Source organism: Motacilla alba, chromosome 6 (assembly GCF_015832195.1).
Source record: "Motacilla alba alba isolate MOTALB_02 chromosome 6, Motacilla_alba_V1.0_pri, whole genome shotgun sequence".
Lineage (NCBI taxonomy): Eukaryota > Metazoa > Chordata > Aves > Passeriformes > Motacillidae > Motacilla > Motacilla alba.
In genome coordinates this window covers 18,320,438-18,335,318 of record NC_052021.1, presented here as the reverse complement: position 1 = coordinate 18,335,318, position 14,881 = coordinate 18,320,438, and the positions used below count along the sequence as shown (strand labels likewise).

Below are 14,881 nucleotides of genomic sequence, written 5' to 3'. Positions count from 1 at the left end.
AGAGCAGAGGCAAAAGTTCAGAGCTGCCAATTCACAACATTTGGAAAGCTTAAAAGTACCAGGTTCAGCAGTTTAGTATGAAATTCTCTTATGCATTTATTTAAAGAATTTTCTATTCATTCTCACACTTGGAAAAACTATATGTATCTTTATTTTAAAAAAAAAGTCAAGTTGGTATTTTGACACTTTTATAGACTGGGAAAACAGCTGACTTACAAAACTGTTTACTAGTGCTGGCAACACAGCTCTTTTAGGCAAAAAATTAGTTCACACACCACATGAAGATTAACTATAAATAAAATGCCTCAAGACTGTGTTACCATTTCCCTTCCAGCAGGACTTGGTCTGCAGACTAAGCCTCTGTTTAACTGAAGCTGACTAGCAAGAAGCAATGAGATAGTGGGGAGACAGGACACACCACTGCCAGAAATTCCCACTGCTGTTTGCAACAAGGTCATAAACCCATTTTAAGGGAAAAAAACCTCACTGTAGTATTTGGAGGGATTGTGTAAAACTTTTTTAAAGTTAAAATTTCCATTTGCCTGAGTTCCTTTGGATGTTTTGATGGAAATAGGGAGTGTGCAGGGAGAGTGAGATCATTTCAGAATTATGAGGTCACATCTTATATGTTGCTCAATGATCTCCCCTAAACAGGGCATCCCTAGAGTCACATGGCCACAACCTGTGATTAGTACTGCAGTCCATCTGGGAAGAACTATGCAGAAAACAAGCACCCCAGACTTCATAGAGACTCAATGATTCAAAAAATCAAATCCTTCTGACTTCTACAGGTAATGTTTTTATTTCAGAGCCGTAGTCTGACACCATTTCTCTCTCAACAGCCCCTTCCCACACTTGACTTGCAGCTTTTTGTGTAGATTGACAGCATTCTGTCTGAAGGAGTACCCTCAGCCAGTGTTTTTGCGTTCTTTTAGGCTGGAGCATGACCAAGAAAGATTATTTTGCTGTTTTCAAATGAGAAATGACCATCTCATTTCATCCCAAGCTCTAGCAGGGAGGGGAATGCACTACTTGTTGAACAAACAGTAATCAATAACTGAAATGTTTTGTCTGTCTGTTTAATAATTGAAGCTAACAGCATACTTTAGTTAAAAAGCCTCTTCATTACATTGAATGTAACTTACTCCCCTGCCCCTCTCTCCTATTCTGCAGGCATTTGCAGTTAAACTCCATACTTCTCTTTCTGCCTTTTTTTCCCCCTGTTAGCACTGTTGATGCAGAATGTCTCAGTTAAAGCTTCTGCTTTAATGTTTGTCCAACAAAAAACACAATCTTGCAACTCAGGACATGCTGTCCCTCTTTACTCTTCATCTCTCTCTGCTGCTTGATTCCTACCCTTCTTTCCAATTCACAGGATGTTACAAGATCCTCACGTATCTCACTTCAATCTTGTACAACATTCACTAATGCAGTTTTCCAGACTTTTAGAGTGGTCTCTAGACACAGCTGGAACACTAATAGCAGATTAAAAGAATAAAAAGAACACTGCCCTGACAAACAAACAGTAGCAGATATGAGAATTATCACATACCTTGAAGCTGTACTGCTTGGAAGTTGCTACAATACTGAGGGCCAAGCTTAATAATAACTTCTATGGTTTCCACAGAAATGGCTTCTTCAAACAAATATGTGGGACCAAGGCGCCAGGTCAAGGAGGACTTCTGTTTCCAAATCCGAGGAGTAGCTATGTACCCATAGACATCAACAAAGGCAGAGGGTTCCATGGAAATGCAGCTACCTGGTAAAGGGTGGAGATACTGCATCTGCAACAGAGGAGCAATTCACTGAGGGGATCCAATGCACTCAGGGTGCCCTGGGGTCTTGTTCCTGTAAGGTGCTGCCTGCCACCTCTTTGCTCATTGAACTCTCAGCTTTGCCACACAATTATACTGGGCCTGGCTGAGCTGGAGCTCCTTTTCCACAGCAGCCCTCACAGTGCTGTGCTCTGCACTGGGAGCTACAGAGGGGTTGATAACGCACCAGAGTTCTGGCTATTACTGAGCAGAGCTGGCAGCATCAGCACTGGCTCTCCAACACTCACCACATCAAGGGGCTGGGGGTGGGCAAGATCCTGGGAGGGCACACAACTAGGCCAGCTGACCCAAAATAACAACAGAGCTATTCCATGCCATATAATACCAAGGCAGACATATAAGCTAACGAAAGGAGGAGGAAGGGATGGAATTCTTTATTCACAATGCTTGCCCCCTTCAGCAATTGCTCCATGTGCTGAAGCCCAGCTTCCCAGGAAGTGGCTCAACAGGACGGGAAGTAGAGAATAAACCTATTTTTTTTCTCTGCTTGTGCACATGTAAACTCACTTCTACTTTAATAAAGTGCCTTATCTCAACTTACAAGTCCTTTTTCATCTTATTTTCTCTCCTCTGTCCAGCTGGGAAGGGGAGTGATACAGCTGCTTGGTGGGCACCTGGCATCCAGCCAAGGTCAACCCACCACAACAATTATCAACTATTGTTCAGAAATTGGACTTTGAGAAGTACTGTAAACATAAGCATCTTAAATGTTTAAGCCTAATTTTTGTTCCAAAAACACAATCAAACGAATTTCAGGTATTGGCAAAGAAAAACCCTGTCTTGACTCCAGCCATATTTTTCCTTTCCTAACTTCATAACGCTGACTGTGACATTCAACACAGAAAGACAAGTTACAGTTACTTTGTACTGGCATAAATGGAGAATAAGCAGTTTTTGAAGAGCGTAGACTGTCCAATTGCTTCAGTAAGATTCAGTGGAGCTCAAATAGGTTAGGAAAGAGGGCCATTTATTTTTGGTACCAATAATAATTTGTCCTCCTAAACTAAGTCTATTATTTTATTTAACTGTAGAGAGGTCTAACAGAAAGTAGTTGGAACTTTTTGGTAGAGAGAAACTATGTTGTACTTTGGGGCTTAGCCCTGTCTTTAACAAATTTTTGTTAGGATGGGAGACTCCAAGCATATACTGGTCTCTGACTACTGAGATTTAGAAAACAGGGATGGTCGACATTAAGAGGCAGGAGTTGACACTTCAGTGAATGAATATTACTCTAGCTCCACCAAGTAAAAATAGCCTTTGGTATTATTAACAACCTTCATCCATTTCTAACTTCTTACTCAATCTTTTCTTCACTGTACATATCAATATGAAGGCTTACATTAATCAGTGAACCCAACACTGGGACAATCTTTTGTTTACTAAAGGATTATTTTATTTATATGAGCTGTTTCACTGAATGTTAAACACACTTGTTGTGAATTCTTTCATCAATTGCAATGTTTAGGCATAGTTTTATTGATGACTTTCAGTCTCATTTGAAGGAAGCCAAATTAAATTAAATTTTCATTCTTGAAATGGATATAGGTCCCAAAAGGCATTTATAAGACAGATGATTTTTCTCAAGTATGGGAAAGAGAATATTTGGAATTAAACAGGTTGTGTTTACAGGGGGAAAATAAAACACACAAGTGAGCTTTGCACATGCTGAGATTGAATTGAACTATGGGAACAAAAAGAAGGTTACAAGTTTCAATTCATAAAAAGATTCTACTAAAACAACAAAAATCCACCACACCAACCAGAGATATAATAGAAAGAACAGGCGGCATTTTCTACACTGTATTCAAAATCCAAAAATCAGATCTCTGAAATAGTATGAGATTAACTGCCAAACCAGGAGCATGATGATATTAATAATAGAAACCAGGGGCTATTCTCATTTATCTTGTAGATTATGAACCCTTCAGGTGCATTTGGATTACTTTTGCCTGCTGCTTCATCCAAGCTGAGAATTGACTGCTGTGTAACAAAAATCACAAGAAATTACCTATTAGGGGAAATGCCAGTACACCAATATTAGCAATGAACTCATGAATTGATATCATCTCAGACACTGAAAAACTAACCCAGAGGAACACCTATCTGTTCCTGAGTGCTTAGTGTGCTAGTGAGGAAAAAGACCACTGACTGATTGTTCAAAGGGTGTAAGAGAAAGAGGACAGCTTGGAACATGACCAAATAAGATGCTTGAGAAAATTCCTCCCACCTTTGGATTTTTGCAAAGAGCTGACCAGTCAGAGCAGCTTATTTTTCTGTGACCTTTCCACTTTCAAGAGCTTTCTTGAAAAGAAAGAGTGGAGACTCTCTGTGTAACTCACCACCTTTGCAGGTTTTAGCCTAAATTCAAGTCATCCTTGATTTAGGGCTCTCTGGCCACACCTTGCTGTGAAGTACTTTTTACAGCTGGCAACCTCTGCAGATCTTGGGCTTAAACCGATAAATCCTCTGAATCAGTGGTAAACTCAGAAAATGTTGACCTAAGGGCATAACTGAATTTCAACAACTTAACTCTGAGCTACCTGCAAGCTAGGCATCCCCAGCTCCAGAGGAGCATCACCACACAAATTGCCCTGGTTATCTACATGCTGAAGGGGGAGGGGAGAGCTAGTTCAAAGCATCAGTACAAGCTGAGAACATAGTTCTGAAAAGCAGCAAAAGTACACCCTGTTTTGTAAAGATTTCTGACTCCACTCACACCCAGCACAGTGGCATGTGTTACATGTGTAAATCACCATGCTTTGAGTTTCTCAGATAATTACTGAAAAGTCATGGTAGGTGCTTTGGGAAATGAAAATGAAAAGCAATGCAAGGCAAAAGCACAACATCTATGCAGAGAGCCTTTACCTTTGCAGAGCCAAGCATCTGACCATTTATATAAGCTGACACAATGCAGTTCTTCTTTGCTTCCTTAGCAACTGTCACTGTGAGATGATGCCACTGGCCAGTGACCAGAAGTTTACCACAGCCAAACTTGACTTGCCCTGGAAATGGGGAGGGATTTAGAAGCTCACCCTCAGGTTCCATAATATCTGTAACAGCAAAAAAGGGATAAGTCAACAGAAAGTTTCTCATCTTCACCTGCCTCTGGAACACAACTTTCAAATGAAACAGAAAGAACATGACACTCTGTGGGTGGAGTGTGATTTGATGCTATTATGTTTAAAGTCTTTAAAATACTGCCCAAGGTCTGTAATCAGGACCTACGACTTGCACAGCTCTCAATATGCCTCCAGCATAAAAAAATGTCACCCTCCCAAATAACACCTGCTATCTGCCTTGATGCTGCAAACCTGCCCCGAACTAGGACAAACCCAACATAGTCACTAAGACGAGAACCCCTCTGTGTATTTACAGAGTTAGCTGGCACAGAGAAAAAATTCCTATCAGATCCATGAGATGATAAAAGTCTCCATATTAATTTGTAGCTCTTATGAAAAAAAGGCAAGCTGGAATTTTTATCACTATTTAAGGCAATCAGAGCACTCACACAATGTCAGCTGGGCATGAAAGTCCCAGCATCTATTCCCACTTCATTTCCAACCTCTTCTGGAATATTCAATCTCATTTACATTTGAAGTACCAACTCTACTCAATAAGGAAAAGGGGATAAATATCAACAGGGAACAATATTAACAGACTGGCATAATAGAAAACATTCTGAAAGCAAGGAGAGGAAATGAGTTGTTTCATTAGGAAGCTAGATCACTCCCCAAATCCTCAGTCCTATTCTCCAAACCTGCTTGGTGTCACACATAACTGAATGGTTCATGCCCAGTCTCCACAACTGCACACCACAATATAAGTGACACAAAAATTTTCCATTAAATATTGCAGTAATTCACAATGCCTACAGCAAACTTTAAAATTAAACATGGGCAACAATTACAATCATGACTGGATTCAAGAAGAAAACTGAAGAGAAATCTCATTAATATCCTGGGTACTTCAAAGAAGAGGAAATTTATTAATGAAAAATTCCAGATAACAAGAGGACACAGCACTGCAACTTGACAGAAAAGAGCCTTACCAAGTGGCTGGAATTCTACTTCTTCTGTAGAAATGACCAAAGAAAGGTCCTGTGGGAAGAAGCTTACAGAAAAGCAAACAAATTCTTGCTCTGCTCTTGACATGTGCCTCACAATGGTAAGGAAGCGGAGTGGGTGGCTGCTGTGCACCAAACCAAACTTGCTGACCAGGAACCAGCAGGAGAGTGTCAGGCCACTTGAGGGAGGGAATGTTCTGCTGCCTGTAGACAGGAACAAAAAAGCATTAAGGAAGATGCTTTCCTCTTGCAGCCATTAGCAAACTGCTTTCTGTTTCATTCTTCCATACCATGGAAGAACCAACATTAGATTATGGGGTTTAATTTCTATTCTGTTGGACTTCATTGCCTGTATTCAATATCACAGAGATTGCACATATAACTCTACGCACATGTGTAAATGGCCTAATGAGGAATGAGCACTAGATCTCCACGCTGTGGAGCAGATGAATTAGCAATCTCTGGGCCAGAAACAAGTTCTCAAATTTCACAAAAACTCAGGAAACAAAAGGTTCAGTCATATCCCAGTCCACTCAACTGTCACTTAATGGGATTCTCCTATACAACAAAATCAGAGGATTTTGTTGTATAGGAGGATCCCATTAAGTGACAGTTCCTATTCCTTCCATAGATTACCCTAAAATCTGGTGGCTCTTACTGGTTAAGACTGTTTTCTTAGAAGCCTGCTTTAAATTTGTATTGCTAATATTCATTCATCACACTATGAAGCTGCAACCAATTCCCCATTTTGCTGAGCAGTACAAGTTTTACAGTTCAGAGCAAGTCTGGGACACAGAGACAGAAGTGTTTTGAAACACACAGCTTATGTGCTGCCCTTTCTTACAGCTGTTGAATGTTTTCATTGGGGCTGAGAAGTCAGTGCTCCAAGCAAGCTGTAGGTGAGTCGCAGTGCTTACCCATGCCAGTCCCTCCTGAGACAGATTGGTCTGCACTGGATCCCATGACAGTGGCCAAGGTAGGGAGGTATAAACACCTATACAAAAGCAAGCAAGAACCCATCCTCAGAAACAATATCATCCCCGAGGGTCACCAGTGACTTCTGGTATTGCAGAATCATGGTAGCAAGGCAGAGAGTAGGCTGTCAGCAATAAGACAGTAACAAAATATGTTGGCAACATTGCTGCATGGAAGGCAGCCATAGGATACATAGATTAAGGTGAAGAGAGAAGTGAATAGTTACTGTGTTCAGAGTAAGGGTTTGGAGCCTGAGAGCAGCTAAAATAAAAGCAACAGCAGCAATACCCGTAGCCTTCCATGGACATGTCAAACTCCACAAACGATGGAGCTAAAGCAGTGCTGTGCAGCTGGAAGTTCCGAGGTGATGTCATGGAGATGAGACTCATGGCAGTCTGGAGTGCCAGGGCAGATCCCTTAGACAGCCAAGGAGAGGCCCTGTCGGCCACAATGGTCTGAGGATCAGATTTACTGTCCACCACATTCTCTTCTGAACCTGAAAGATGAGAAGAGTGCCTAACTAGAGCAATGTCTGCCAGCCATTTTCCAGCCACAGGTATTGCCCATATTCTAGGCATCCCTGCTCAGAACAGCACTTCATGCTCTTGAGATAACATATGCTCAGCAGCTTACAGAAATCCTACAGCAATACAAAAAAATATTGCACTGAAGACATTTCAAAATGTTGAGGCAGTCAGGAAAGCCATAGCTATATTTTAGCCATATTTTCTTCCCACACATCATCAGGCAGCTCCAGAACCCACCTTACAAAAAAATGTCCCAAACCCATTGGTTTCACTTTTCTTATACAAAGACCATTCATTCAACTGTGCTGTAACAGAATAGTCACAAGCAACACGTGGGAGAGGATTTGAAAAATGACTGCAAAGAACATAAGACCCAAATACAGACCATGCTGTATCAGGTGTCTCAGGCATGAGACTAGTTTAAGCACCAAATACTACTACACTGTAGCCTCTCATCTATAAAATACATGAGAGCAGAGAAACTACACAGATGGAAAACAGCCTACAAGGTAGATTACTAGGATATCCTAGGGACTACAAAAAGCAGTGCTCTTTATTCCCATCCTTATTCTATTTCTGTCTATAAATCACAGTAAAAAAACATGCTGCAAAACAAAGGAGAGACTCCCCTTGGTTTGTAGAATATTAGTATTTTTATAAACCATGTCCACGTCTGATCCTGTAAAATCTGAATCTATACTCAGCATCCAACTTGAGCAAAGATTTAATTTTATCTCTGCTAGCCGTTGGATCAGCTCTCAGTGTTGGTCAGGTACCATCCAGTCTGGTGAATACCCAGTGACAATCTTCTAGGCATACTCTGCCTTCACAGGGACTGTCTTGGAGCAACCTACTCAAGAGCAGTTTCCTGTCATTTCAGAGACATTTCTAACTCAGCCCCTGTACCAGCAACAGGCTGTTCACTGTGGGCTTACCTGCTTTAGCTGAATCACACCCCTCACAGGAAAGGACCTTGGTCTTGTTTGTGCTGGGCCTAGAAGGTACTAATGGGGAACCTCCCAACCTCAAAAATTGCCTAACATGGAAAAAAAAATCATTTTAAAAAAGGAAAACAAGACAGACAGTTGGGAGTCACAGCAACCATGCAAATAGAGCTTAGACTTCTGGAAAACATTTTTTTTCATTGAACACCAAATTTTAAAGACATCCCAAATAGAACAGAAGAAATGTTTTCCATTGTAGCAATATAAATATTTTGCTTGCTTTACATTTCCTTTTGAGGTTTTCCTGTTGAAGAAAAAATCAAAGATTGCTTTTATTCATCAATATTTTTAAATATACCTAATTTTTCAGGAAAAAGAAAATCTATGGTTTGGGTTTTTTTATTGAATTCTTTTTTATAAATCCTGTTCTCTAATTGTGTTAAAGAAACACAGTCTTCCACTGAATATTTAAATTCATCTGCACTCTGGTAGCTGTTAGGTACTGTAATGTCTAGCACTTGTTAGCATTGATGAAGAAAGTGCAACCTCAAACTGGAAACAGCAACTGAGGAAGAAGACTGCACTTTTTATTTTTGCATCTGTCATTGGCATGGATCTGAGACATGAGAAAGTCATTTTTACTCTGCAGAAAACAATTTCTCCATATAAATACCAGAAGAGAATAACCCTGTTTGTTTTGCAATGACTTAATTAGTTTATTCATAAATGGCTTTATAACCCCTGCAGAGATGATGCAGAACACTACAGACTCATACTATCTTCAGGAGTAATTTAAGTATACATCCTGCAATCAATGAGAAAGGAGGATTAACTGGGACTTGAAAGAAAAGGCTGAGTCTTGCTGAATTAGAGCACTACATGAAGCATCTACTTATTCTCTAAACTTGGCAAAAAATGGCACCATTAAAGCAAATTGCTTCCATTAGGTACAATCTTATACCTTAACACATGTGGCTCAACAGCCTGTGATGCGAGCTTCTCAAACACCCTAGTGAGGGGCAGGTGCAGGGGGTGACTGTCACTGCAGAAAGCATCTTCACAGGAGGTTATGACGGTGCTCAGCAGCCCAGATTCACACATCACCTGACGACTCTTCTCTGACTTCACCAAGGACTGGATATGATCAACCAGAGCACATTGGATTTCCTGGGAAAGCTGAAATGGACACAGAAGTAAAGTCAGAGAGCTGGAACTAAACTGTATAGGACAACTGATTTATTCTGTTTTAATTTGTTTTTCAATTGTCAAATCCCTGAGTGCAAACATCTGGTCCAGAAAAGAAGCCCCTAAGGCAAGGGGCTCAAGCAGAACTGCATGGCTGTTCTATCAAGCTCTGCACTGAAACAGTGTGCATATATTCATCTGAGCAGCTGCCTGGCCATCCACAGCTCAGCTTTCCTGCCTCGTCTCTTCGGCAGTGAAGGAAGAAAACAATCAGCTGTCATTCAAAAACAAGACACCACCACGAAGGGCAGGTTATTAGGCATAAACTCCAAGACCAACAAAGGAATTCAGAATATACATAACAACAAGCCTGTGGAGAGCCATATTGATATGATCTACTCTTCATTCTAAAAGCACTGTTCTTGAAGAAAACTGTATCAAGCGATGTCATGAAACAATTTTAAACACTTCTCTATATGTTTTGCTGAATTCAATTTTTGCTTCATTATTGCTTCTTAATGATCTTTAAGTCTCTCAATTCTTATAAATTATCTTTAGAGCAATTTGTTCCCAGTTAGGAATGCATTGTACCCTACTGACCTAACTAGATTTCACGTAGAAGTAACTGAAACATGATCACACAATTTTAAACACAAATTTTAAACACAAATCTTACAAAGATGAATTATTCCCTATTTCAAAGAGCTTTCAAGCTTTCTCACATGCTCTTCTAGGAAATAAATCTGCAAACTTTTAAAGAAAAGGACAACAATTGTGACAGGCACACAAATAAAGGCAATGGGACTTGATTTTATAACATGAATGAGAAGCAACTGGATTCAGAATAAGCTTATTAAGTGCCAAGAGGAATTGAGCTCTTTTGCATTCAACCAGACAAAGCCAATACAGGACAATTTCAAAGCCAACAAGCAATTTGTTTTCAAAGCGTCCCCAACTGCAACACTTAGAAAAAGCAATGCATCCATTGCAACATACGTACTGTTTTTGCAAACTCAACTACAATTTTTCATATCTGAAGGGTATGTTCTTTGTATAACATTTCCTAAGGGTGAGCTCTTTGGATAACATTTTCTTTTGTCTGAAGGGCTGTTCATTGCCAGGGACATACGTTTCACTGTGCATTACACACAGAAAGCATCCACCAGACTAAACTACATTATTACAGAGTGTTTCAAAGCCTCACATCTTCTTAAATCTTTTAATTAACATTTTACTCCATTTCTGACTATATGCAGGAAAGTATGTGTAAATAACACTAAACAGAGAATGACACAGGTCTTGACTAAGTGAAGCAACTGGTTTATTCCAAAATAAATCAAATAAAAGCATAATGGTGTACAAAAAAGATTGATTGTTTTCATTAGCCTCGCAGCTCTGTCAATACCAATATTGCTTTGTTTTGAATAAAATGAGCTGTTTTCATAGATTTTTGTTCCAGTAAAATGAGATTTTAGTGGAAATATTAAAGGTGGCCAAGAAACCATGCTGTGTATTTCTGTATGCATGGATTGATTTTCTTAACACTTATTACTTGCACCGTGAATCAGGATATTGAAGGTGCAGTTAGAATGCAGCTGAGCTCTGCCTCAGATTAAAGTTTAAGGGCAAATGTCACCCAGCAATTTGCCCAATCTGCTTAAGTAGTTCCCAGATTTTTTCTCCTAAGAGCCCATAGTTTCAAAACTTGGTAGCTGAATTTAATTCACTGGTATTCATCTTCAGGGTTATTATGCTATATTCAAGATAAGCAAAAATGATGAACTTTTGTCACTCTGCATTCACTTCAAAAGGATGCAATTTCCTTAGATTGAAGAACAAAATAGCAATAATTATGTGTGCAGAAATACTTGAAAAATTTTACTTTTTTAACATCTAAAGGGAGAACAAGTAATTTAGCCTAAATTTAAAACAAGGATAACTGTCTTTTTAAAAGGTGCAAAATCCTTATTGATGGACAATGTTTTACTTTCACAACAGTGACTATGACAGCAGCTCATCATACATAAGACATGGATGAAAACAAAAAGGAAAAATCCAGCTGTGGAAGCAATAGTACTACTTAGTAAAAGTATAAATAATTTACATGATGAATTGTGTGAGGATTATTTTTTGTCTGCATTCAGAAGGAACCTGCCAGGATGATGAGGCAGAACTGAAACAAGCTTTTATTCTCTTCTTGAAAGTTCTTTCCTTTCCCTTACCCACCCTTGACAGATCTAGATGATCTCTGTATCTGACATTACAAATGGGAAAGATTTGTCATGACACTCTGGAATCTTAAAATTTCAGTCAAAGATGACATGTGTCTGAGAGGAAGCTTCTTTCTTTTTATGGTAGAAAACACACTGTGAAGATCCGGGGCCACATATCTAAAGTGGATACAAACCTGTCTCAATTTACTGAGTGTTTGAAACATGTGCAATGCTATCTTTCATCACTGAACAGACAACATATTAATGAAAGGAAAATCTATTTTGCATGTTGTCAAACAACACAGAGTCTGATGGAAACTGGCTTAGTTCCAGTCACAGGCATGAACATGAGCAATGTCCTCTAAATACAATTTACTGACTCAAAGACTGCTTACTGACTCAAAATTTTGGTCACTTTTAAAGTTTAAAGCAAGTTTCTGTACCCATGACATTCAAATGATTTTTTTCTCATGCCTGTCAATGGCAGGAATATACATCCACAAATCTATTCTCCTCAGCTCTTAACAGTCATTCCAGAAAGTATAAGAAATGGTTGAAGTGCAAAAATCACCTGTTTTACTGTCTGCTACTGGGTTTTCTACACTGACAGGCTCAGCATTGCTTCAGCCTATCATCTCTTGGGTCTGACAAAGGTCACTGAGAAGTTGAGAAATTGGCAGAAAATTGATATTGTTTCTGAGGGCTGGAATCAAAAGTACATTGATTTCATTGAGTTCCATTAACCTTTCTGTAAAAGCAGTGCTTTCTTGATGCTAATTCTGTGAAAGCAAAGGAATCACACATGACCTGAACTGATTCTAAGATTTTTCCAGATTACTCTCTGACACTTGGACCCAAAATATCTATCATGGCACTAAAACAAGCAGAAACAGATGAGTTATTGCCTCTTTTCCTCCATACTTGCTCCTAAAAAGGGTACTTTTTGATTCAGTCTTAAATTCAGAGCAAGAAGCCCCTTAAGACCTTTTATGAAAGTCCGCAGTACATCCACAAAGCCATTATTTCATCTCATCTAGCGTTAAATACTGTGGCACTAGAAAAATAAAGAGCAACCTGTTTCTGACAGAATGTATCTACCCAAAGAGTAATTCCTTCAGTTACTTTCCTTCTAGCACGTAGCTCCCATTCACTAGGCACTGAGGTTAAACCTTTTGCATCAGATCTTACCTGACTCCTGTTTTCCAAGTAGAATCTCCTGGCACAAGGATCCATGCAGTGGTATATGTTATGATTAAAGCTAAAAAAGTCCAGCCTTTTATGTCTCTACCTGGCAGCACCAGTGAGCTTACCAAGCTCTGAAATATTCTATTAATTCTCTCTCTCATTCAGTGATTTTTCAATAGAAATAGCCAGGAAAATTCTATTTTTCCTTTAACCTTTTTTTGCAGGTTATTTTTATGAGAACTCCTCAAGACGTTTGTTAACTCCTACCTAGGGTTTGACTCAGGACTTTACGTAATAGTGGTCCAATTTTACCTGAGGCAATCATATTCACAACAAAAATACTAACACACTACCAGTAATAATTTCTTATTGACTAAGAAAAAAAAAGGAGTGAGAGAAAAAAAAAAGAAAATATGAGCATACTTAAATACATAACTGGAATTTGTGCCCTAGTCCTTCATACTTTTAAGAACACTGCCATCTACTGAGGATCTGAGAGGCTTTCCTTCTTACAGAGCTCAAGTCCTGGAGCCAATTCCAATTTCTTGATGACACTCTCATCTAATTAACCCTTCTACTTGTTTTTCAGAAATTAATTACTGTAATTAACAAAATTTAACTAGCTGGTGGCTTGATTCCAATAAACAGAGTTAGAATGTGACAGCAGTTATTTGTTCCTTTCAGAGCTCTGGATGAACAACCTGGTTTTATTTCAGTCCCTTCACGTGTACTTTCACTGCATTCAAGTATGTTAGACCAAACAGCCAACAGAATATTGGGAGTATCTTTATTCAGAGTGGGTGTGCATACATATGTAAGGTTTGACAAACACATTCTAAGCTGCATTAAAAGTTTATGGACCATTAGGTCTGAAGAGTCAGACTGTTCTGGTTGCTTGGCCTGTTGGCTATACTTAAAACAGTTTTCAAGGCACTTGTACATTATGACTTTGCAATAAGTATTCTGGGACCAAAATCCATATACTGCATCAGGCAGGTACAGAAATGCTTTGGCAAACTGACAGCCAGAAGTCTTTGTTGTTCTTACATCTACTGACTCAGTGAAATTTGTGCTGTTCCTCCTGACAGTGTTTTAGGTAAATTTTAGTAGTGCCACATTTGCAAAGACTAAGCAATTCCTGGAAATGAAGCTACAGAGAAATAGAAGACACTGTTTAGATGGCATTTGGATATATTCAGACTCACCTGAGCATATCCTTCTTTGTACAGCTTTGGCAACAATCTCACCATGACACAGACAGCACCTGGGTGTACAATGGTGCAGTCTCTCATTTCCAACCTGCAGCAAAAAGACACATCACAATTATCATTAGGACAGCAAAGAGGTTCTAACAATGCTCCAGCAGAGCACAGCATTAGATCCTCCTAGCAGCAACCAGGCTCAGCACTGGAAACTAAGCAAGCAACACAAATTACCCAGAGCAGCTGGATGCCTCCTGAGAGTAACAAAGACAGGACATCACCTGCCCATGAGTTGAAACTTCAAGGACCTGCACATTCAAAGATGTGAGGCAGCCTCTTCAAACAAATTTTGCCTTTGAAGGTATTTGCAGAACAGAAAACAGACAACCAGAGGAACTGCTGATGCATCAATCCACAACCAGTCTTATCCTTTTATTGTCTACAAGTTTATAACCTGGGTGATACAGTAGCCTTGGTACTTTAAAATAAAATGGAAATAAGCAAAGGTGAGACAGTCTTGATTAAATCAGTATGCCACCTTCCCTTTCCAACACTAGAATTTGCCTAAAGTAGTAAAGTAAAATTGAATATCTGCTTTCCCACCAGTTTTTATTTTTGCCACTTATGACCTTTATATGTTCAGGCACAGGAAGGAACTGAGGAATCAGAAACATCACAGAGAAGATGTGCTAATGCCATGATGCAGGCTAGAGGTCAGACATATCTCAAAGATGAACCCACAGCACAGGAAA

General features: G+C 39.4%; 1 protein-coding gene across 11 annotated transcripts in view; it reads right to left on the bottom strand.

Annotated features, from left to right (window-relative positions):
• WDFY4 (WDFY family member 4) overlaps nucleotides 1–14,881 on the bottom strand; it is a 116,203-nt gene that overhangs the window by 78,259 nt on the left and 23,063 nt on the right. For 10 of the 11 annotated variants that reach the window (XR_005257347.1, XR_005257349.1, XR_005257348.1 and 7 more), the window contains exons 13-20: nucleotides 14,133–14,226; nucleotides 9,306–9,520; nucleotides 8,336–8,436; nucleotides 7,162–7,369; nucleotides 6,816–6,892; nucleotides 5,884–6,102; nucleotides 4,701–4,885; nucleotides 1,553–1,784 (exon numbers count right to left, since the gene is read on the bottom strand). Coding sequence is in view for 8 of the 11 variants with exons in the window: in XM_038140373.1 (XP_037996301.1) it covers nucleotides 1,553–1,784; nucleotides 4,701–4,885; nucleotides 5,884–6,102; nucleotides 6,816–6,892; nucleotides 7,162–7,369; nucleotides 8,336–8,436; nucleotides 9,306–9,520; nucleotides 14,133–14,226 (1,331 nt within the window). In the remaining 3 variants the exon portion in view is untranslated. Of the gene's footprint in view, nucleotides 1–1,552; nucleotides 1,785–4,700; nucleotides 4,886–5,883; nucleotides 6,103–6,815; nucleotides 6,893–7,161; nucleotides 7,370–8,335; nucleotides 8,437–9,305; nucleotides 9,521–14,132; nucleotides 14,227–14,881 lie in introns of those variants that run through there. The other variant, XM_038140380.1, reaches the window with a different exon arrangement.